Source organism: Patiria miniata, unplaced genomic scaffold, assembly GCF_015706575.1.
Source record: "Patiria miniata isolate m_02_andy unplaced genomic scaffold, ASM1570657v1 HiC_scaffold_22, whole genome shotgun sequence".
Taxonomy (NCBI): Eukaryota; Metazoa; Echinodermata; class Asteroidea; order Valvatida; family Asterinidae; genus Patiria; species Patiria miniata.
Window position 1 is genome coordinate 5,441,686 of NW_024037061.1, and position 25,741 is coordinate 5,467,426.

Consider the following 25,741-nt stretch of genomic DNA (forward strand, 5'->3'; position numbering starts at 1 on the left):
TTATTAATGAAGGTCCTTTCCAAAAAAGGTATTCATTACTCTAACGTGAAATAATAGTCTCCGTTGACTGCATGACCTGAGTACATGTATGTTAAAACAAAAATCTTCAATCGAGATTCTTTCTCATAACCGATTAGACACGAGTACATGTTTAATAACGCTTCTTTTAATAAAAGGATTATCACCAAAAATGTAATGAGGTTGTCATATGTATCCGTTTCTATACCATACAGGTTGATAGCCGATAACTACCTAGATTTTCTACCAGAGAATATTCTAGTCAACACAACATTAACCGAAGTTCTGTAAGAGTTTTGACGGACTATTTTTTATGGTCTCAATCGCCACACTTATACATAAGTCAATTTTTTTTCAACAACGTTCAGTCTGTTTTTTTGCCGATACAATGCGCCAAAACAAATCCTTCCCTTGAAGCAAAAACTCGAGGTGGCTAACTGTTTTTCGGGGCAGTACATGTATGTATTAGTCTAAATACGTGACCCAATGTAATATTTGGTAAGAGAATGGTCGTATGCACAGCGTGCCTAGATTCGAGCAGTCCTCACCTAATCCTTGGAGTTTTTTCCCCAAGAGGGACAACTATCAAGTTAGTCTATCGCAATTCTCAACCAAACCAACCCCGTATAAAGAATGAGCTCTGAAGAAAAAAGTGTACCTTCGCTCTGTCTAACCTACATTGCTGACTCGAAAACACTTGAAGTGTGGTATAAATTATGCATGGGTTTGACGTTCCTTTTTTCTCTCAATATGTTCATATTTTGAAGTGATATTGGCTTCAATCGTCTCCCATCCATCCCCGATGGCTTATTTCGCAACCAGACCAAGCTACGGGCACTCTTCATGCAACGCAATCAAATCAGGGTCATTACCAGAGAAATGTTTAAGGATCTTCACTCTCTAGAAGTACTGTGAGTCTTATCGCTTATTTTCTTTTTTTTTTTTTGCTTACTGCTTATTTAAAAAAATCTAGCTTTCAATCAGTGTTTACTTATCCAGGTATTTGCTGTTCCCAAGTTGCAGTCACAAGGCCATGCATTTGCAATCATTTGTCGATCGTGCCAGAATAATATTTTGGGGGGACTTTCCTCTACCGGGATGTCGTGCTTCACAATGTATTGGAAACTTCGACCTCAATTTGCATGTTTACCACCGGTTGCCGTGGTAAACCTTAGTTGAAGCAACTTTGCCACATTTGTCATCATTGTTTTGTTTTGCGTTATAGCGAAACGTTATGGAATGTTTTTTTTTGTTATATATATATAGGCCTAATGTTGTAACTTTTAACTATTCAAAGTCTGATGAAAGAAGGAAATCTGCTAAAAAAAAAAAAAAAAAAAAAAATGTATAATGTTAATCATGAACCTACCGTGATATTAGAGGACTGTGAATTCGTATCATACATGCGAAGATAGCCAACAACTTCACAAATAATTGAGTGTGCAAAGATGGTCAATGAGGCCGGTCCTGGCGCAAAATGAATGATTGCAGTAAGAGCAGGTGTTGGTTGGGGGCTAACTAGGTGGAAAGGAGGAACTTGATCTGTTTTTACAGAGCTGTCGTTTTTGTTCGGCTTCACAGATGCGGCCTTTCTCATACTTCTTTACGCCGTGCATGACTAAGTTATAGGCCAGTTGGAGCGGTGCTGCGAAATGATCTCCCACGTCTCTAGATCTATGCTGCAACATTTGACGGAGGCATTAAGGGTGCCTTAATTTGTAACGTTTCCCGTGCCACCTTGAGTCTGCGCAGATTAAACAACTTGCTGTCAGAGCAGTATTGCAGATAGACCCCTATATCCCCGCAACACAAGGTATCTGTCAGCATATCCAACAACATCATGTTAATGGGTAGGTCTTAGGACGCAGCCTTGCTTCACTCCGTTGGCCACTCGAAAGGGCTCAGAGAATGCGCCGTTGTCTTGGACACGAGCTTGCATGCCATCGTGGATTTCACAGACCATGTTAATGAACATTCGGGGCAGCCAAAGTTGGACATAATCTTCCACAGGCCCTCCCGGCTTCAGTGGCGTAGCCATGAATTTGTCAGTGTGTGTGGGGGTGGGGGGTGGGGGGGGGTGGGGGGCGCTGGGGGGGGGGGGGCAGGAACATTTCATGGGGGCGTCATGTAGATCAACGATAATTGTTTTTAAAAACTCAAAATCTCAGTGGGGGAGGGGCGACTGGGCTGCGACAAACATCAGACAGACAGACATACATCAAAGAAACAGACAGCGTAAAATGTGTTGATTTAAGATATATGTGTCGATCATGCCAGAACCTAAAGGGAACAAATTGCCTGGCCGTTGCAAATCCCTTTGGCGAAAACCAAGTTTTGTTTCGCTAAACAATGGTATGCCCTCGTGTAGTAATAAGGCGTATTCAAAATGATTTCCGGTGTCTTGATTTTGTTTCATAGATCCGTATTTGGCAATCCTCTCATTGAGATACAAGCCTGGCTTTTCTTTAACACGCAGCTCACAAATTTGTAAGTACATGCATATCATCTACAATCAATTGTTTATTAAGTGATGTTATAGATGTTTTATATTTATTTCACATTAACATGTGCCAGGTGCACGATCCGTCATGTTTGCCGCCCATAGCGTGCTTGATCGGCTATGCAGTACCTGTTTACATGTCTGCATGTATTTACATGTCTGCAACCGTAGTGGTGTAATATGGCGGAAGCGTGGGTAACTACTCGACTCGTTCGTCACATTAAGTACTACTTTAACCAAAACAACATCGATAAACCAAGCTCCGACCTATGAATCTTTAACCAATCACAGCAACGTTTTATGTCCAGCATTGCGTGCACTTACATGACGCGCGTGTGTGGCGTGAATTTAGGTTTCAATGATATACGGACCCATTGGAAGTATTAAACAAGTCCTATTTCTTTAAGTCGGATTTTCATTCGCCACCGGCTGAAACTTGCAGTGTTGTATGGCATTTTAAATTGGTACTTGTGTGACGCAAGTACGTTGTGCGCGGGGCCTTTTGGTTATGTCAATTCACACACTGTTATGCTTCAGAAGCATTTTGTCGTATGATATAAGACCAAATGTTAAATTATTTCCATTGTGTTTACTTCTAAGTGATTCATACCTCAGAGGCAAAGCCAAAGCCGAAGACGAAATCAACTGTTTCGGAAACCCCATTAATGATAACAACTTGGGTTATTGCTTGTAAACTTAATATGGTACAAAAAAATATCCATCATTTTCAATTGTTTTGTTAGATACATGTTCCAAAACAACTTTTCTTCGATCGGAGAGAGACCATTTGCCACCGTCAATAACACAATCAAACAGGTGTAAGTACATCGATCATGCAATTTTCTAATTTGTTTGCTTCTCCGAAAGGAGTCAAGTATTGTATACCATCATTTTTGTCATAGCATACACTTTTGGGTTTCATATGCATACCTTGGCCCTTCGGGAACAAGATTCCCATATCACTTTAAAGCCCAGATTTGTATGTTCGCATTTGCCGGTCCCAATCACGTAAATGTATCGGTTTGATGTTACATTGTTGGTTTCGCCAATTTGCCAGGTTTTGATAAAACACTTATGGTTAAGCATTGATTGATTCTTACTTTTCCGATTTTTTCCAGATCGTTGTATGGCAGTCATTTGACAACTATTTCCGATGTCGTATGGCAAGATTTGGGCACCAACTCCTATGTGTAAGTTACAGTTTGCGTTATCAGGTTTCCGTGTTCAAGTTTAACCTTCATTTGAACTACTGCGCTGCCAAAATCGTAACTATTGTTAATTTTTCTTCATGTTTACCTGTGTTTTTTAATTAGAACAAATCTTAGCTAAACAATAAGGATTGACCTCATAAACCCTTCACGTATTTTGCATAACACCTATTTTGTATGACAATTATTGGTGTTGTTTCGACCACATTACCATAACATTATGTTCCTTTATTCTCAGGGCTGTTGATAGCACCCTCCAGTTTGCGCCTGTCACATGCCGGACTGACCTGGAAATGTAAGGATCGACTCTCACGACGTAATTATTACATGAAAATTACTAGATATTTTGTTTCCTTTCTCTATGTTTCAAAGGGCTCATACGTTAGTTTGAGAAAGAAAAAAAAACACGAAAATGTCAGGACCATCATTTTAGTGAAGTTCTGCATGTAGCACTTTCAAAAATCTAGGATATGAAAACCAAATTCGTGAGTTTTCTTTCAGTACCAGAATCAATCAAATCACATTCATCCCATACACATTCACATACATCCCTATGTGATTTATGTTCGTTTTGCTGGAAGAACACTTGCCTGTTTTTGTGATCCGTGGACAGAACTTTATTTAAAACAGTGTTTGTGTTTAAACTTCCGTATCTTGAAAAGTACATGAGTGATTTCAATTATTGTTGTACACAAAACTTATTAATTGAGCTTTAATATCCTAGATTTGGAAAGTGCTTCACGCAGAACTTCACTAAAAAAAAATGGGCTCTGTTTTGTTTTACTTACCCGGTATATTTTTATGCAATCCTTAGGTATGCACCTGTAACAAATTTAACCTTATTTTAAAGTGAGTGTGGCCTAGTGGTAAGGTTCGTGACTTATGATCTGAAGGTTAGGGATTCGAATGCAGCTGCTGGTCATATTATGTTGTGTCCACTTTACCACCACTTGCCTCTCTGCACCCAGAAGTACAAGTGGGTACCGGCAAAAGCTGGGGTAACCTGCGATGGATTATCATCCCATCCGGGGGATAGACATATTCTCAGTCGTTTCATTCTACTAAAACCGGTGATAAACGCCGGCCAGGGGGCCAGATTGGCAAGTGACAGACTATACTTCTTAAATACTTGGTTCACAACTTGAACTGAAACCCCTTAACTGAATAGTGACTTCCCAATACGACATGAGAGCAACATCACCATTAGTTGTTCTAGGTAAATCAAACCAAACAAACATTCGTTTAAAGAAGCGCACTTTTCAAAAGCATTAATAAAAAAAAGGATGTCAATAGTTTACAAACATTCAGGAGTAGAAAATTACATAACATGTTTTCCTAAGGTAAGTTCACCTTATGGACCCTATAGACATGGCCTATCTTGCATTGGCACAGGGTATTGTAAAATGACACATCGACCTTGGGTTAACTTTTGTTCTTTCCAATTACAGTGAACAGGTTGGTGATGGGTTTGCCCTACCGGTACTTGTTTCGAAGGAAATGGCAAAACTCTTCAATAAGTCTGGATTCTCCTGTTCAAGACCTGACTTCAAAGTTGATTCGTGGCGATGTAAGCCCTGTGCCCAAGGACATTATGGAGATGCTCCAAGCCATGCCTGTAAAGCATGCCCAGCTGGTACGTATGAAGTGCAGTTGTTATGTCTTAAAGGCAGAGTTGTTATTACTCGTTTCAATGACTCGACTCAAGTCCGACTCAAGTCACCATTTTCGGTGACTCGAATTAACTCGAGTCCCTAAGGGTAAATAAATCGACTCGACTCCAGTCCCAAAAATGAAAGCAAAACTTGCGAACAATATTTGCAATGTCTTACGCCGGTCCGGGTTTTGTTCACGTCCCATTAGAAGGTTCGCAGACTAATGTGTACTTATACATACGCGGTTTGATCAGTGTCCCCGTTAGTTATATTATGGCGATCAGCTGGCACCCCCTTTTTTCATTAAGAGTCAAATGTGGTGTCACCACACGTAGAAGACCGAATGTAAAATTACAAAAGCCAAAAAGTGCTTTTCTCTCTCGTGTTTATTTATTGTATAGGGTTCAAATATTTGTGACTTGATTTGACTCGAGCTAATACTTGACTTGACTTAACTCAACACTGTGACTCGACTCGACTCGACCTTCTTGACCTATGACTCGACTCAACTGTAGTAACGTCTTTAAAATGACTCGACTCGAGTCAAAGAAGTCAGTGACTCGTCACAACTCTGCTTAAAGGATATAGTGTTCTTGAAGGAAATAGGGGAAAAAATCACCGTCTCTTTAAATGTTCATGCCATTGCGCACGTTTTTTGCTTGCAGCTTTTTTAGGTGCACCTGCTGTTTGTTCCACCCATGGGTATGTGACAAGCATTTCTTGGCAACAAAATTGTTTGCCCCCTCTAGAAAAAAATCCTGGCGACGTCCATGTTCACGTACATTATGCGCTGACGCAGTGACATGTACCCGAGGAGACAGTTTGAAGAAAAATCAAGCGCCCGGGCTTGCGACGTGCACGGAACACTTTTTCAAACACATATTTTAAAACACGGTTTTAGAACAGAAAATTCTCTTTCCTAGCAAATAAGAAAATCATCATCAAATTTCAGATTTTGTTATAAAATGAAGAAATAATGTGTGACATCATGTTACATTTAAGTAATATTTCCGACAGTCATTATTCACATCAACGCATAAACTATAAAAAGGAATTACGCCAAATTTAAAAGACCAGAACTGCACCTGGCGTAAAACATCTTAATTGGCAATTATTAAATCCCTCCATAACAATTAATTGAGGGTATCCTCTGACTACAAACGGAACTCCTCCCACTACGAAAAAAACTTTGAAATTGCCAGGAATCCCCACTAACAAGGGGCAAAGTTTCAAGTTTTAAGCCATATGTTATTTAGTGATTTGTTTTTAAACTACTTAACCTCTTCATTTATTGTCAGGTGTAGGGATGTATACTGGGATGTATAACCCCAGAGGAGTTAAGTTGACCTTTTCATAATAAGCAAACTTGTACATGTATGCTTTATATATCATTTTTAAAATATCCTTTAAACAAGATATTGCTCTTATCCCGTAAACTTTGTTTTGAAAAAAAATATCAGAATGACAATAAAACGTTTAGGCCCCCTACAAAAAAAAATTAACAAAAATGTTTCCAGTTCCTGGTTAAGACTAGAGTAAAAAAGTGGAATGTCGATTATTATTTTTTTTTTAAATGTTCCATATTACACAACATAATTAGCGAGTTATGATATTCAGCTATTCAAAACCAAACCGTATCACCATGTAGAAAACATTAGATTAAAGGGACATATGCACATAAAGCTAAAATTGACCTTCACCAAAAAAAGTCCACAGTTTTTGATTCAGGGTTAACTAACTTGAAAATTGGAATGGCGATTGATTTTTTTATGGACAAAGTCTGAACCAATCCCACAAGAACAGTCTTCAAACCAAATAAGCACACCATGGACACATCACAACTTATCGAGAAGATGTGGACAGATGTCCTCGTGCTTCCAAATGAGACTTTGTAGGTGAACAATTTGGTCTCTGTCACGTAAGCCCTATGTGAGGAGTTTACTATTTTGTCAAAGAACACTCAAGTCTATTTATTTGTTACATCTCAAAGAAAAAAAAATCATGCACTTAGTGAGTTTCCTTAATTGTGTAGGTTTTTTTTATTAATAAAAATATAAAGATGTGATAGATATATCTTTTTTTCCCTGTGTTCACTTTAATTATTATCGAATCAACATTTCCAAAAAATTATACATATGGGTCTTTCCATGAATTGGCAAACAGTTTGTGACATATTTTTGGATGAAGAATAAGTGGTAAGGAAGGCAGAATAGTCTTTAGGTTTGTTTTGACTCCTGTGGTTGTTTAAGCACGTTTCTAAGCATTATGGTGCTATTGAGCATAATATTTGAAAGACAAATAAAAGGTTTCCAATAAAACATACAAACCACACATTTTTTTCACAAATTTGGTTAGTATTTTTAAGTTTTATTCACATTTTCCCCTAATGAATAGCTCAGAACATAATCAGACCATTTAAAACTTGTATTTGAAAACTTGAATACAAGTCTTTCCTATTTTATGATTGATCATTGATCCTAATTGTTTAACTCTTTAGATTTTTTTGTAAATTAACGGATTTCACGGGATAGCACTAAGACTGAACATTATATTTCTAAATATATGTAAGTAATGCGCCAATCAGATGTTTCCTCCACCCCCCCCCTCCCCCCTCCGCGCAGCCAAATGTCCGATGTCGGGAATTGGTCACGTTTTTCATGCCACAAGGTGGGGGATTTTGGTCACTCAAATTACATTGTTACCATTGGTATGCTACATGGAAATGCATATAACAATGCGCCCCGCGTATGTATGTCGGGGCATGGTCGGGGATTGTCACCTAAATTGTGCCCGAGGGGTGGGGATTTTTTCACTTCAAAAGGGACAGTCCCCACATCTTGGGTGGGGTAGCCCGGGGAGGGGTGGGGGAAACAATTGATGGGCGCATAATGGTCTATAATAATCTCAGCTAATTTCTTTAGGAGAAACTAATGAACAATTGTTGTATATCTCAAAAATATTTAAGACTCCATGTTACATTGTTAACCTATTTCGGTTTTAGTTGTAGTATTAGGCACGTGGTTTAAAACCAGGTAGGGGCCTGGTAGCCAATAATAGCCATGGGCATCGCGCGGGGGGGGGGGGCAAGGGGCACTTGCCCCCCCCCCCCCCCCCCCCCACCCCCCGGAAAAGAAAAAAATGAAGAAAACAAAAAAAGGCGCGAAGACAAAGTGGTGTCAATTTAATGAGTTGGGGGGGGGGGCAAAATGTCCCTGCCCCCCTCTAAAACTGATCAATCGAGAATGTGTTGAGAAATACAAGCTTTTTCTGGCAAACTCTTTTTTTTTGCCCCCCTCTAGAAAAAAATCCTGGCGACGCCCATGATAATAGCCCTCACATCGGTGACCCAGCCCCTTATTTGATTGAGTGGAAATAAAGTATTGATTGATTGATTGATTGATTGATTGATTGACAATATACCCAGTTTGAAAATAGATCATTCAAACAAGCCCACAGTATCATTTTCCCTTATTATTACCTCGAGGACCTTGACCAGTTTTCGGTGTTTCACTCTCTTGTTCAGCCTACTGTGTTACCTGCCAAACCTGGATCTGGTCAAACCTTTAAGTCAGTCTGCATTCTGCAAGAAAATAATTACGAATCATAGTAAACTCAAAGGGGTTTGCCTTAATTTTCCCTCTGTATAAATGGAAAGAGTTCCATGCTGGGCCACCACTCATATTCCCTTATATGACCTGAAAAGTAGCAACAATTGTAAATCGGATGAAGAAACACTGTAAGGAGTGCAAACATTCTTAAAATATTTGGGTATTTTCTGTCATGGCCCATAGACTTAATGCAGGAGGTCTGAGTGGTGGCCCAGTATGGAATTCTTGGGGTATTTTTAATTTTTTTAGCCAGGATCAGAGCAAAAGAACAAACCTAAGCTGTTCATTTTTTGACTGTTCATAGTGCCTACTAATATTCTAGCAGAGTACAATTTTTTAAATGAGCCAAAATCCGAAAATGGTTAAACAAATTGAATGGTACACAATAACCTAGGTCTCAACAAAGTTTCATATAGAAGATTGTCTCCATTTTAGCATCCTGAAGGGCATTCATTGCAAAAATGCTGAAAAGACATGAATGAGCCACTCAGAAACATTGCAAATTTTGTTTATGATAAAAAATACTCTGAAAATCTTCTTGACTCTCCATAGACCTTGTCCAAACCGTCAAATTAGCGTCTGACAGGCCTAAACATTATTTCTATAGACCCGCTAACTGGGGTGGCTGGGGTTTTTTTTCGAAATGCGGATTTAGTCTGTCGTCATGGGCGTCGCCAGGATTTTTTCTAGAGGGGGGCAAAACATATTATTCCCCAAAAATTCTTGTATTTCTCAACAAATTCTCGATTTATCAATTTAAGAGGGGGCAGGGACATTCCCCCCCCAAAAAAAAAAAAACAAATCATAAAATTTACACCATTATGACTTCGCGCCTCTTTTTCTTTTCTTTTTTTTTCCTTTTTGTCTTCTTTTTTTTTTTTTTGCTTTTCCAGCCCCCCCCCCCTCGCAACGCCCATATCTGTCGTACGACCTAACCAACAACCCCTCCAAACTTAGGCCTTGTTTTGCAATATTTGCAGATCATTCACCTCAAAAATTACCACAATAGCTCAAAATACTTCAAAAAATACCTTTCAAAGCGCCTACTGGCTTCTCCACATGTCAAAAACAAAGCAATGGGGCTACAGTAATCCTCACGATCATTGTTTTGGGTTGCAAATTCTTGAAATTCAACAAGTTTGGCACAGACAAGTGTGTGCAGAATGATCTCCGCGTTCAAATAATAACGGTTAACGTACGCCGCTGCGTGGTCGAATGCTATGGACGTACATATGAACATGTATGCGAAGACTAGGGACACGACTATGACCTATGCATGAACTTGTTGCAACACGTTGCCGTTGGGACAGTCGTTTAGCGAAGTGTACATGCACACAAAGAGAGATGAAACAGTTTGAAATGTTCAATGCTCCCTTTCTTGTCAAAATTAATTGTTTTAGCCGTTTGACTAATTCAATCTCATGCACTTTAGTTGAGGTGCAAATAGCACATCAAGTCTGTTAAAAGCAAGTATACCTGAAGTGTGTTGGCATGCACACGAAGTGCTATCTCTCAAATAGTTTACATTACTTAAAGTACTTCAGATGATTACAGTCCATCTCTTGCGCTAATTTTGCTATTACTGTGTACAATCACATGAGGCGCAAAATGGTCATAGCACATCAAGTAATTCGGGTACCAATAATCTATTACATGAAATTACCTGATGTGCAATAAGTGTGCTTAAGCACATAGAGTGCTCTCAAAAATCCAAAGGGGAACATTGTTACAATCACATGATTGAAGCACATTTATAGCACATTAAGTGATTTTAAATGTCTTCAATCTGTTACATGAAATTACTCGAGGTTCAATACGTGTGTTCAAGCACATGACATGCTAGCTGGTTCACATCTCTTCATGTACTTTAGAAGATATCAGTCAATCACTAGCACGCAATTAAGGTGCCATGATTGTATACAATCACGTGAAGCGATATAATTTTATAGCACATCAAGTGATTCAGGTGGTAGTAATATGTTACTTGAAATCCCTTGAGGTGCAATAAGTGTGTTCAAGCACATGAGGTGCTTTCTCTCAGACAGTTCCCATCTCTTCATGTACTTCAGAGGATATCAATCAATCACTTGCACTTAGCTGAGTTGCCATAAGTATGTACAATCACCTGAAGCGCTATATTTTTGCAGGTGTTATAAGCACGTCAAGTGTTCTAGTTGCCAATAATCTGTTACATGAAATCACTTAAGGTGCAATAAGTGAATTCAAGCACGTGAAGTGCTATCTCTCAAACAGTTCGCTTCACTTAAAGACCTTCGGGTGCCTTTATTTTGTTACTTGCAAGAGCTTGAGGTGCGATAAGTGCTTCAAAGCACATAGAATACTAGTCTTTAATTATTCTTCATCACCTCAAATACCTCACCTGTTAATATTCTGTTGCTTTCACACTTCAAGTGCCACAAACAGTAGTGCTCAGGTGCATGCAAGTGCATGAGGTATGGTAATTTTTTTTTACAGTGCAGCTTTTCGAGAAAAGAAAAGTTTTGCATGAGATTGTTCAAGTACATGGTTGAAAGCCATACTTGAAGTCGAAGACAAAGGTCGAATGTCAGTGAGGGGTTTTTGATGGTCACTATTTTAATGCAGTTACATGTATTATCCTTGAACTTTAGGAGGCTTTTACCAAATCAAGACTGGACAAGTAGCAGATACATCACAGCCCATCAAGTGTCAAAAATGCAACAATGGAACCTACGTCACCCCAGCTGCTCACCCTGGTATAAGCCCTGCAGATTGCACCGTGTGTCCTACAGGTACCAATAAAAGTCTCCATGCAGGGTTCCGCGCATGCTTTTGTCTCGATAAGTACTACCGGAAAGATCGGTTTGATGAGTGTTATCCTTGCCCAGACGAAGGTCTTGACTGCTCAGAGGAGTATCAACACCTCTTACCTGGATTTTGGTGGACTTGGGAATGGGGCTCAAACAACGACAACTACAAAGCATATCAACATTTCGTTGTAAACATCAGGAGCAGAAGTGATTCCTACAATAGCAGCACGCATCATTTTAGGGGAGTGGTGCCTAAGGTACATCCGTGTCCACGTAAGGAGTCTTGTTTGAATGAAGGTGATGGTATCAATGTCACTTGTGAGGTTGGTTATGAAGGTTGGCTTTGCTCTGAATGCAGTGTGGGGTACTATGCGTGGTTTGATCGTTGTAATGTGTGCCCAAAGTGGTGGTGGTTCTTACTTGAAGTCGTTCTGTTGTTGGTCGTGTTGGCAGTGGTAATACTTGTCATCGCTTGGGATGTGCGGAGAAATCGGAGAAGAGGACGGTCAGCCGTTGATGTGATCTTTGCTCGGGGGAAAATCTTGCTGGGTTTCTATCAGGTAATGGGCGAGATATTCTCTGCCCTTGACGAAATTCCCTGGCCGAATATTCTTAACAAGTTTGGGTCTTTTTTGAAACTACTGGAGATGAATATTGTCCAACTGGTCATCAGTCCCCGCTGCTACTTTCCAGACTTCACCTACCGCATTGTGTACATTGAGTATTTGTTTGGGATGAGCTTAATTGCATTTGTTATGTTGGTTGCATTGTGTTTCTATTGGGTCTCAAAGTGCTACATGTACTTGGCAGCAAGGAAATACACCGATGAAGAACGTATCAAGGTTTCATCAACTACGAAGCAGAAATGTTACCTGTTTGTCGTTATGCTTCTCTTTGTTTCATATCCTGGCCTGTCCGGTGTTATCTTCACCCTCTTGCCTTCTGGCTGCGACCTGTTCTATCTTGATGAGAATGAAACATACAATTCTACAAGACTTCGATCAGATTACTTTATTGATTGTCAAGATGAGCAGCATGTTCATTTCAACCATGCTGCCGAGGCTTCTCTTTGCTATGTTGTTGGCTTTCCGTCCTTGCTGTTTGTATTTCTGTGGAGAAGCAACAGACAAGACAAGAGGAAAAATTCGCAGGAGCAGCCTTTGGTTGAATCGTCAGTAAATGATCCCAGTTACTACAGCGTCAATAATCCAACTATGTCGACAGTAAATGAAGATGATTCCACACTCAATCAACCACACATCAACCTCCTAAATCCCCAAAAGCAAAGTCAGGTGGATATCAGCTGGAAAAGTTTTCTCAGTGGAAACTACAAAGCAGAGTTCTGGTACTGGGAAGTTGTTGAGCTTTCTCGCAAAATCATCCAAACACTGTTTGTTCTGCTTTACGGCCCAGATGACCACTTCACCATGTTTGCAACCATCGCCATATCTGTTGGGTTTTTGCTCCTACATGCATATGTGAGACCGATGAAAGACGCCACCGATAACCGTCTACAGATGTGTTCCCTGGCAACAATCTTCCTGAATCTCCTGGCAGCTTCCTTGCTCCTGTCTCGAACTGGAGGTAACACTGGGAGAACCGAAGTCCTTGCGGCAATCCTGGTTCTGATGAACTTCAGCATTATTGTCTTCGTCATAGGTACGTAGTTGTTTAAATGGATTATCTTGATTGTTTTAGTATTCATTGGTGCATTTTATATGGTGCTTGAGACTGAATTTGAAGAAATAGTTACCATGATCACCTTACCAACTGTCATTTAATTGGTCATTGAGCACTATTGATTGACAGCTAGGACGAGGCGGTTGGAATCAGTAACAATGTTACATTTTGGATTTTTGTTTTTACAGGGAGTCTCAGCTGGATGGTGATGAAGTCACTATGGCGCTCTGGGTGCTGTGGTAGAATGGCAACATGCATTGCTAAAGCCTGCTGCTGGTTCTGTCGACACGAGTCACCGAACAGGGAAGGCAGAAGCAGACGTCTTGTGATGACCAGCGTGGGAGATCATTCCCTTGATGTTGATGAAGACTACGTGGAAAGAACTTATGACGACATCATATCTGAACGTTGTCATGTGGTTGAGTAAATTCCTACTTGTTCATGGGTTAAAATTAAAAGGCAAATCAGGTCAAATATGGTTCATTTGTATAGGTCACCTGGAATGCCATGCACCCTTACAGTTGAGGTGGGTAGGGGAGTGCCTGAAAAGATACTGAACTTTTTGTAACAGATTTTCACATTTGTTTCGTATAATTGTGGTACAGTTCAGCTGTCAAAATTTGCAATGGAAGTGGGAGCTACAAAAGATGTTAATTAATTAATACTTGACGATTTGGGGATATTATCAAACATTTCCTTGAGATAATGATTGAAGTGTCAATAAATTTGGGTCATGGACAGATAATGGTCAAATGTGTATAAATATCACAAAATGTTAGCCTGTTTGCCTTGTGGGACAGAACAACGTTGATGTAGCTTTGTCTGATACTAATCTTATTTCTGTTATTGTCTCATGGATGGGACGGATAAAATTTAATAACTACAGCTTTTTTGTATATTAGGTTATACTTTGCTTTGCGTGAAATACTATATTTGAGGTCAAATATTTGGTCAGTGGTCTTTACAAGTTTGATGATCAGTTATTCAGATTATGTACGCATAGAGTATCCCAATGTGTTTTCAAGTTTACCTGTATTTTAACTATCCATTTTGCCAAAATGGTAATTTTCCTACATGTATACTTATTTTGTAATTGTAACATGTCTTAGCTAAACATTTGCCTTATAAGCCGTTCTTGTGCTTTAGTTTCGACCATAATACCATTACATTCTGTTCATTTATTTTCAGGGCTGTTGATAACACCCTAGAGTTCTTGCCTGTCACATGAAAATATACGGATCGACTGTTATGACGTAGTTATTATCTTATGGTTACTAGATTTTTTTTTACTTGCTCTATCCTTTAAAGAGCCCATATGTTATGTATTTTTGTATGCAATCCTTAAATATGCACCTTTGAGTCACAATTAACCTTATTTTCAATTTTTATTTTGACATGTTCAAGGGTGTTTTGTGCCTTTTTTGTGTCATGCTGACCAGGAGTCACTCGAGTACGTTAATGTGGTAGTGCATTGTTTCTCTTTATTTGATGTCATTTATTACAAGTGTTTGACATTCACATTACCAACAAAAGCGTATTAAACTGCCGGGCATAGACTTCGTAATTCGCATAATTTCCCTAATGCAAACTTCAATAATCTTGATCAAGCTTGCAAGGTCCATCTCAGAATCAACAGTTGCTTGAATTGTGTATATGCTGTCTTCAATATTCTCATTACGGTGACTGTAAGGCGACGAACATTCTTTTCTCACAAATCCTTTTCAATCAGCTTATGTGTTTGTTCACAACTTGAACATAAACCCCTAAGCTGAACAGCGACTTCCCAATACGGATGGAAGGTAAAAATCATACATTTTGGAGTAGAAAGTTGCATAAAATATGTCCCTAAGGAAAGTGTTGATAAATATCAGAAAATGTTAGCCTGGCTTCCTTCTGTTTGCACTTAACTACTTCTAAATATGTAAGTAGTGATCGTTTTAAATGTATGGATATGGAAAAGGAAGAACCGAAAACAATATTAGTGTACCTTTGTTTTATACTAAATGTATTTAAACTATTCTGTCATGAATTGGATGGATTAATTAACTAGAGCTATTCGTAGATTAGATTCTACTTTGCTTTGCACGAAAGCCTATTAGATAATTTGAAGCGTGTTCTTGTTGAGTATAATTACCTGGACAATACCAGCACTTGCAGAGCCTCGGAGGTCTTCTCTTTATACCAATCAGAAATATTGCTTTATTGTTGTTAGCTTTGGCATGACTTCTAGCAGGTTGTCTCTGATTGGCATTGCTTTTTTGTTTCCCCTTCTTTTGTATCTGTGGGGACATTGATGACTTGCTTACAATTTAACTCCAATTACGCCAGAAGAAATTAAAAAAGAGGAAATTTTGGATTCCCTCAATCAACAAATGTGTCCTCGTAATTTGTATTTGTGGTTGTCTGTCAGTCTGCAGAAGTTGCCCAACGGGTTAGGGAAAAAATGATCGCTTTACCTTATCCCTATGTTGCTATGTGGACTACATTTGTATATATTTTCATTCTGTTAATAATGGTATTGTGTTAAATTTACTCGTATTGATGTTGTATGCTGAACTGTTGACATGATGATTTCGTGTTTCTAGTTTTGTTACAGCGTTGAAATAAATGCTTAGTAAGTATACACCATATCAATCATGAAATTAAATTACAAATCATTCTGCGTTTTGGCAGTCTTGGCCAAAGTCTGGATTTGGATTGCGTTAACTACGTGCAGTCGAACCGGCGCAGCCATCTGACATCAACAGTAGATGGCGATATCGACGAGTAAAACCGAAGCCAGTCTTTGGGAATTAGGCAGGCATCCCCGAAATATTTTCAAGTATACCTCACGCGCTCGCATTAGCATGAATATAATAGCTTGAAGCTGCACAATGACATGTATTTTTGACACCACCATAACCATAACAAATCATTACTACAAACCACTCTTACGGGACTAACCCTGCAAATATTGGGCAAACGAGATTTCAAGGTCAAAACTCCAACATTGACCAATAATAATCGTTCCTCTGATTATACTTTTTTTGTAAAGTTATTTTATTTCTAAACTAAGGTAAACAAATATATTTCGTATATTCTCAATATGCATTATATAAGATGAATCGGTGATAATTTTTTTAATTACTAGAGAACAAAATATTAGAAGTTTACTTTAATTCCCCCATGCATATACGTGTGTTTGTGCTCAATTCCAGAAATCTGTGTGTGTTTCTGTGTCTGGCTGTCTAAGATTATCTCCAGAACCGGGCTCGGTATGAAATTTAAAATCAGAGGGTGTATTGCCAGTATATGCAGTGTTAGGTCTAAAATTGTTGGAATGAGCGGTTCTCGAAAAAGCAAAAAAAGCTTCAATTAAGCCCCATTTGTCTCATATAAAAGAGTTGGCCTGTGCGTGCATAGAACTAGCTGACCTTCAGGGGGCACACTGGTAAATAGGCCTGAATCCATCCGTCGATGGATCGTACGCGGAAGTTGTAAACCGCTAATACTTGTTGGCTTTCCTGACTTTAGGCCCCCCCCCCAAAAAAAAAGGTCGGTCTGGTCAGCGCGCGCGTCGATTTTAATCATGTGCGTCAATCTTTTTTTTCCCAAAATGTTCCGCGGTAGCTCTGTTAGCGCCCTTTTTTTCCGCACCTCCTCGGGTTTTTTTTTACCAAAGAGCACCAAGGAATGGGAAATTGCACCAAAGCAAATGATCGAGAGCACCAAGGCAAATTATGGAGGACACCAATGAAGATGAGGACACCAAAAAAGCAAAAAGTACCACCGTTTCTGTACAATCCAAGCTTGAAGAAAAAAAAAAAGTTGCGTCGCCGCGTCAATTCCGGAACTTTGGTCTGACCAGAGACTGAATATTTTTTTAATTTTTTTTATATATTCTTTTTATACAGAATGAAAAAAACAAAAAAAATATGTCAATGAATCTCTCTCTGCGGGGTGAAATGACTTGTTGATTCGAAAATTATACATCACTATAGACTCGATTTTGAGAGCATCTTGAGATTGCTTTTCAAAAGGGGAGGAAGAGTAAAAAACTAAACAATCTCACCCCAAAAAGTAAATCCGAAAAAGAGGTTCATATATACACCAAAAGCTATAAATACCGGTATAAAGCTAACCAAAAACAACGTTGCACGAACGTTCTGAAAACGTTACGGTAATGTTCCCAGAAAATAACGTTCTCTTGACGTTCTTTGAACGTTACAAAGAAACGTTGCGAAATAACATTTGTACAACCTTCAACAGACGTTGGCAACAAACGTTCTTTCAACGTTATAAAGAAACGTTACGTAATATTATTCGTACAACCTTCGGAGGACGTTGGCAAGATCAAAAAAGCTATTGTTTAAAGAGGTTGTGGAATGCTCAAAGACATTTCAGTCATTTTTCGGGTATATGTAGCCTATGGTGTGATGAAATAAAGACGACTTTTGTGTCTGTCATGAAATGAGTACAACAGGTACTTTTGAGAGCTGTTTTGACCTGTTTTGACCCGAACGTGCAATTTGTGTAAAAGTCGTCGTTGGGGGCAGCAAACAAAACATAGTAAACCGTGACGTAATAAACAGGACTCGTTTATGCTACGCTGCATCGGGAGTCCTGTTTATTACGTCACGATTTACTATGTATTGTCAAGTCGACTTGAAACAGAACTATACGGACTACAATATGGAAACAAATTTATGATTTTGGTGGCTTTTCAGAGGCCGCTTTTTTACGACCTCGATCCGCCATATATTGACGGCTGGCAGCATACAACTAACAAAATGCCTTTCAGCTCTATGTCGAACTTCCGATGAGCAATGGAGCTGGAGTTCCTCAAGCTATATTCCTATACAGTGTACTATAGTCTGGTTCCCAGACCTGACAATTATTCCCGACGCCCACGTCTTAAATTGTAGGTCAGGCAGCCTCCGTGGCTAAAAATAAACATGACGACATTAATGGCCCTTTTTTCAAAGCGCGGCTCCGTTTCCGATTTCGCTTTATCACTTGTAGCTTTTAGTGTTCTGATCAAATCTTTAAATAAATCAATTGTTTCGTAATATCATACAGCTATGATAATGCAGTTTGATGTTTTTGTAAGATAACATTCAGTAATGTTGATCTAGAATCTTCAAAATTAGGGAACCAAATAGCAATCTTAGCAGGCGGAGCCGAATGAAGCACCTAGTTTTGGAAAATCTCGGTAGGCCTAACGGTCGTCAAATTCAAAATTGTACATGACGCAGCAAAAAGTTCGCCCATACGATCCGAGTATATTTGATGCACAAAACGTCGTTGAATTTCAAGTTTTCTAAATGAAAACAATGAATATTAATTATCAACTCATTTAAAATGAAATTAATAAGCAATTAGCAGTTAATTAAACCTATATTATATACTCGGAAATACTCGGGTGCTATCCGATTGTCGACGAAACGACTTCGGCAAACTTTGGAAATTTTTGGAAAAAGGAGGAATTCCTCCCGTTTTAGTCACGTGACGTAAATTGTAATACATTGTATTACCGGAGGCTACCGGATCTAAGATTCATCAGGAATAGTCGGAATCTTTTGGTCTGGGAACCAGACTAGTGTACTAGTGGATTTAAAGCAAGCTTTTTTTCCCTTGCAGAGTAGAACTTCTGGAGCATTTAAAATAAGGAATGTTTTATCCCTGAAATGTGTGTACATGTGTGGGGAATCAGTCCCAGAGGGCGCCATTCCTTACGACCGCTGTTTTTAATGTTGATGGCTAACTTGAAGCAGGATTTTGCTCGGTAAATATTTCATTTTTCCCCCATCTTTCCAGTTAGGTCGCCTTTGCTAAAGATAATCATTAGTAACTGTAAGATACCTAGAAATCACTGTTATAGAAAATATTTTTGTTGCACCGTTGTTTTGTAGTTTGGCTGTGGGACCTAATGCGAGATACACACGTGTGATAAGTATTGTGTGTTATCGAGGTTGACCTGTGACCTTGTTTCCATAACCACCGGGACCGGGCCTTTGCTGACTGTCGTACAGACTGTGCTAGACATGTAAGTTGACACAGTAAAAAGGCGATACAAATGTGTGCAGAGCATTAATGCAGAGTTTGATCATAGTTTATCCTATCCTGTCATGTAAATGTTATTCTAATACAGGTTTCGAAAACAGTGACCACTGCACTGTAGTATTCCAATGCATTAACTAGGCAAAAAAGTGTAACATGTATTTACATGTATACCTGTACATGTTCGATTACAAAATATCAAACTTGTGCTTTTTGTTTTTGTACATGTATGAGGTTTTTTTATTGCCTCCATATTTTGCGTGGGGCACTGTCTTATTTTTGAGATGTGGTGTGTCGTACAAGAGCCCCACAACGCATACATCTTTCTTTTTTTTCTTTTTTCTTTTATTTGGGGGGGGGGGGGATGTTCATTTTTCCTGATCATTACCATTGTTCTCCTCAAAAGTTGCCAAAAAGTCAAGCAACATACTTGACAACAATACCTTTCAAAGAACTGGCTTGTACTGGGGCTTCAGTGATACTAACAACTATTTTGTGGGTTGTAAATCCGTGAATTCGACCGGTTTAGCACAGTTTCATAACAGGAACTTACAAACAATGTATCGTTTAATAATTAGTGATGTGAATTCAGTATCAGAGACTGGAAATATCATGATAAAGGATTCACTTTGCGTGTGCAGTATGTTATATAAAAACACGCCGACCATCGCGCGGCATAACGGGGGGATCCGAATTTAGTAGTAAATTAAGACACCCATTTTATTAGGTGTTACATTTGTCAAAAATTATTATAAAACCCTGTTGATCTCACTCTCAAGCCATCAGCTACTATTGCATATTTCAGTATGAAAACCAAAATAGTACAGATATCCATTCCATGCAGAACCCTGCCCTCTACTTTTCCAGAAACGCTGCGCCGCTGTGTGTGTATGTGCGTATACGACGGTGCCTGCGCATGCATGTATCATCGATCCACTACGTTCAACGTGATATACAGTCCGCAATTTATTTTAGTCGTGAACATTATTGATTTCCTCAAAATTAATCACTTATAATATTGTTTTCTATAAACTGACTGCATGCTGGCGTGGTTGTGTTGATGTTTCGCTCAAAACGCGTTTTGTAGCCCAAGTTAATATTGGACGCTTTCCAGGCCGCAATATCGTCGCCTTTGCAGCCAATAATCGTACTGTAACGTGGCATTCAGTCACGACAAATACATAGACCTGTAGAGAAGTTTCTCCGCATTGCTGTGAAAAGTAACAGAGGAGCAACTTCAAGTTATTTATCATGTTTGTTCCGACCGAAGCGTCGTTGCTATTCTCCCTACTGGATTTGGGGAAATCTTAAGCTATACTATTTCACCATTGTTGGAAGCTGCCAGGTTAGCAATAGTAGTCAGCCCACTTAAGGCCTTAATATAATGGCAGATCAGGTGGCTAATAAGCGGAGGAAAGGAGTATCTGCAGTCGCCTTAACCGCAGACATGACAACGGAGGACCACGATCGTGAGTTCAATTTGAATGGTCGGGCACAACCCGATCTTCTGTTTATAGAATTGTTTTACAAATCTTCTTTCTCCCTTCATTTCTGTCTTCCTTTTCTCGGGCAATATTTCTCCGCGTTTTTCTCCTAAACGGTTCATGGTATAAACTTGTTACTATTATCATCCTCATCCCAAGTAGTGCATATTACTCTGACGTCCTAATGCCGTCGTCGGGTGTCAAATTACAAGCGGCAGTTTGAAAATGTGTAAAATTAATTTGTGTTTGTAACTCACCAAAGGCGATTACGCGAATCTTTAGTTGTTATTGATGCAGTAGTTATTGAATATGTCTTTTTTTTTTGAAAGAAGTGATGATAAATCATTCAGTGTTATGGACCCATTTTGATAACAGAAGCAGGGTGACCCCTACGAAGATGACATTGGCCTAATATTGCCCCACACTGAGTAATGAAAACACTGTCACTCAATCAAATGACAAAATACAACACACATTTTTACATATTTATAGATATATTTATGTGTACGTGTAGGCCTATATTGATTTCACGCTCAAAAACTTTCACTTTAAACAAACTGCATACATGTTCCCATTAATAAACAAATTACTTCCCTATACATAGTTCCAACAGTTTTGAGAACGTTACCATTCAAATAAAAACATTCCTCTCATTGTCATCGAACTTTTGTTTTGGAATGCATCCATTATATGGGCCAAAAACTCATAGCCGTCTTGATATACGTTTTCACGAAAAATGGATTTAACAAATGTCAACATTTCAGTCGTCCAGTGTCAAATTCGATGGGATAAATAAACTATGTTACTATCATTGCAGATGTTAAAAAAGGGGATGCGAAAATAATCCGCACTTCCTCAGAGGCGTTGGAAGGTTGGTTACAGCAGGATACTGACACCGCCCTGTAACAACACAAAACCTGCCTTGTAGCTATACAGTGTGAATAAAAAAATATATATATACACTTTTAAAATTGGCCATAATTTTATTCATAATTATAAATTTTATTCAAAATTCACCCGACCGCTTTACTTGTCTCCTGTGCAGTCATGCATGAAAACTAATCAAGTAAATATGTCACCAAAAGAAGCAGGACGAATAACTCTAAAAGTACATATGAAAATATTTTATCTGCAGAAAAAAAAAACATGCAAAGTGTATAAAAGTGTATAGTTTTTTACCCACAAAGTAGATGAGGTGCATACTTTAGCAGATTGGTAAGTATTTAAAATGATCCCTAATGAAATCATAATCCGGTAATTTACGTCTAAAGATATAATCATATCCAAAACAGTATTTGTAAAGATATTACTTTCAAAAGCAAAATCAAATACGGCGATTGAAGACTAAAACAAAAAGATGCATTAGAAGTATAGTAAGACACAAATTAATAATTACAAATTCCTCTAAAGCGGCCACAGTTTTAGAGATGTATACCCCGTGCTCTTAAACAAAATCCTCATCTAACCATGAGGGAGTGATGCTTTATTTCTATTCTGAAGGGAACCATGCCACCATCTAAAATGGATTTTCTGACGGGATTATTTGTGGGAGGAAATCCAAAAAAAATACAATAAAAAGTAAAACAATACATGTGAGTTGTTCCGGAGACTTCAAGTACAAAATAATAAGTCATTTTATATCTGTTGAAATGCGTATATATGAAGGTGAAAATCTGAACGTGGAATCCAATTTCATCACATTTTTTTCCGGCTTCTGCCATGAATATTTGCGGTTTAATTTACGTCAAGCAAAACCATAAGTCCTTTACTGTTATACAGGGGTGACACGTTCATGCCTTCGTTTAAGGCACTCGGTCTTCTACGCAGCACTTTCGATAAAGTGCCGTTCCTGCTGTTGACAGCCACTTTGACCCAAGCTAATCTGGACAGAGTGTTCGGCAGCCACTTTGACCCAAGCTAATCTGGACAGAGTGTTCGGCAGCCACTTTGACCCAAGCTAATCTGGACAGAGTGTTCGGCAGCCACTTTGACCCAAGCTAATCCGGACAGAGTGTTCGGCATCCTTCACATCGAAAAGAGTGACATGTCTGAAGTATTCGCTAATCCAGACAAGTAAGCTGTCCCTCCAAATAACATGGGATGGAAACATTAAACAACGCTATTTTGTTTAGGGGGAAAAAGGTGAGTTAAATGGAAAATCATTGTACATTGTAAACAAACAAACAAAAAAAACGTTTAACAATGACGAACCACTGAAGTAGACATGACAACTTCCAAGTGTTTTAGTGAAGATCAACTCTCTTTGTGTATTGCTTCCATGTAGACCAAACATCTATCTATCAGTCAAAAGACCTGGACCCTCTCTCGTTGAGGAGCTGGATTGGTACTTAAGTTTATTGCGGCAGAACAAAATGTCGACCCCCAAGTGTGTGATGTATGTTAACGGGTAAGTATGACTCCTTTCATACAACAGTAATACATGTACTTCAGTATGCTTAGATCTTTAATGAGCATGATGACCAGGAATGCACTACAAGTGGGTAGTAGGAGTAACAAAGGAATTCACCTAGGCCTACAGGATTTCCCGATCTCCTTGTACTGGAATAGGCCTATTTATATTGTTTTGCAATAAAGTGTATGTTTGATTGAAAACAGAAATCAAATCTTTTGAAAATGAAAGGCCTGCATCTTATCTGAATCCTTTTTATCGACACCATTAATTTACAGGTCATTTTAGCAACACTAGGACGTGCCTACGGCGAACTGCGGGCAAATTTGGGGATATGGCCTTCGGTGATGGACGTCGTGACAGATCACGACTAATGGTTGAAGTCTACCATGGGAGCTTAGTTGACGCCGACCGACGACGGGTCCTGGACGTGTTCAGCACCAAGGAGTCGGTGATTCGCTGAATCCTCTGTACATCTGCATTCGGGATGGGAGTAGATGTGAGCGACATACAATATGTTGTGGTTTGGGGTGCTCCGTCCTCCATGTCCAAGCTTTTGAAACAAATCGGCAAAGCTGGGAGAAATGGCGCATTCTCCGAGGCCAAGCTTTTGTTCACTCCCCAAAGTTGTCAGCGGACAGAGCCAATCGTCAAGCAATTGATTCTACAAGAGTGCCCTGTGTGCGAAAGTTCATCCTCAGAAATGTTGGGTACCCAGAACCTGCTCTACAAGCGCAGACGTTACGGTTTGTGAAATGCTGCTGCTACTGTGACAAAGGAGAGGAGCACGAGCAGCCGCGCGATTAGTAAGTAACGGTGTCAATAATAAAAAAAAGTATTTAAATACTTGATAATAATGTGCTTTTAATCCAAAAAACGACCCCTACTTTGACTACAGCATGAAGACAAAATTAAAAAATTCGTTCTCTCTCAAGAACCAGATCGCGACTATACTTTGTTAGCTTTTACACAGTTTCGTTGGCTTGTTGATTGGGAGGCGGTTGGAGAATCCCTGAAACGACTTGTGACACCTACCGGGTGTGTTTTCAAAGAGCCGGTCGTCTTGTAAGAGCTCCACGCACTTGATGATGTCGCCCAGATTGGATGTTCTTTGTCTTGTTTGACTTTGCAAAGTAGCGATGCAGCAGTTGTTCCGTAAACATCTTTCTCAGAGACGTTCCCATGCTGCCAGTTATCCTGCTCATCCGCTGAATGTGGACATCCCTAAGTTGCCTCTTGCATGCTTCAGTTTGTCTATGAATAAATGTATTATAAACCAATCTCAATATCGTTTATACTCTGAACAACCAAGTTCAGAATAGACGGGTTATCAAAAAAAATAATAATAATAATAAAAACAAAATGTGAACGAAGGCCATGCACTGGTTAGTTTGTATTTAAAAAAACAGTGTTCTATCAAATGTGGACAGACACAAAATGTATGCGTGTAAACGTACGCAAATGTAAGGAGCAGGGTTATAACACCAGAAGGATAAAGTGCTACATATGTATTTATAACATGCCCATACAATCTTGTCAAAGTTCTTACTCTTGAATTCATTGTTCTCAAATTCATTGAGATGGTCAAGAGCGATGTTCTTGCCAGGCCCTCCCATGATATTGGCTGTCTTGTTCCAAGTCACATCGTGGGCAATGCGGTCAGGAAGCCATCCATTCAGGCCAATGGCAAAAACATAAAACCAAGAATAAGAGGAGCGCAGTGAAAGAGGGATACTTAACTTTGTGCGTGAGGAGCCCGCAGACGCCGAAGGAGGGATTGAAATGGGGAATGACATCAACATTTTCGAAACACATGTGTAAGAGTAACATTGTATTAATGGTAACATGCAATACAAATACTGATGTCGATGTCTCTTCACTTTGTTCCTTTTTATGAATATAGCTTAAAAGTAACCACACGTATACGGGTAATATGAGGGTAATTATTGTGTACCATATCTTTGTAAGTTTGCCTTTTGTCTGAAAATAAAAAAGAAATGTTGGAAATACATGTACACCGTCCTATCCTAGCTGAAACGTATTATTCTAACGAACCTGCTAAAAGTCGATGGGCCAGAGCCATGTACTTGTGGTGCTTCCTGTCGAACAGCTGTGGGATGCTGAGTTTCCAGAGCCGTAACGACTGTGGGCCGTCGTTCTCTCTCTCTCTCAGCATCCCGGGTGCACGAGAAAAAGAGGCCGCGCCACAACTGTGCTCTTGTATACTCCATGATGCTGTCACTTGTCTCTTTGCCTTGCCGAGCTTCATAGCCAGTCATCATCTGCAGGAAGCAATAACAATGAATAAATATGCGTTATCATGATTTCAGCTACGTACACAGTTGTGGAAACG

The 25,741-nt window shown here is 39.3% G+C and overlaps 1 protein-coding gene across 1 annotated transcript; it reads left to right on the forward strand.

Annotated features, from left to right (window-relative positions):
* The first annotated feature begins 195 nt into the window (after nucleotides 1-195).
* On the forward strand, nucleotides 196-13,882 carry LOC119730663. Its single transcript, XM_038203653.1, has 9 exons — nucleotides 196-305; nucleotides 786-929; nucleotides 2,437-2,505; nucleotides 3,262-3,336; nucleotides 3,637-3,708; nucleotides 3,965-4,021; nucleotides 5,175-5,359; nucleotides 11,617-13,434; nucleotides 13,644-13,882. The coding sequence occupies exons 1-9, from the start codon at nucleotides 196-198 to the stop codon at nucleotides 13,880-13,882; spliced, it is 2,769 nt and encodes a 922-aa protein (XP_038059581.1).
* The last annotated feature ends 11,859 nt before the right edge of the window (nucleotides 13,883-25,741 follow it).

Excerpts from the sequence above, each read along its gene's own strand:
- LOC119730663 (XM_038203653.1), top strand. The coding sequence starts at position 196 with ATGAGGTTGTCATATGTATCCGTTTCTATACCATACAGGTTGATAGCC. Across the intron at positions 306-785 it reads ACAACATTAACCGAAGTTCT|TGATATTGGCTTCAATCGTC; the intron begins GTAAGAGTTTTG and ends CATATTTTGAAG. Across the intron at positions 930-2,436 it reads CTTCACTCTCTAGAAGTACT|ATCCGTATTTGGCAATCCTC; the intron begins GTGAGTCTTATC and ends TTTGTTTCATAG.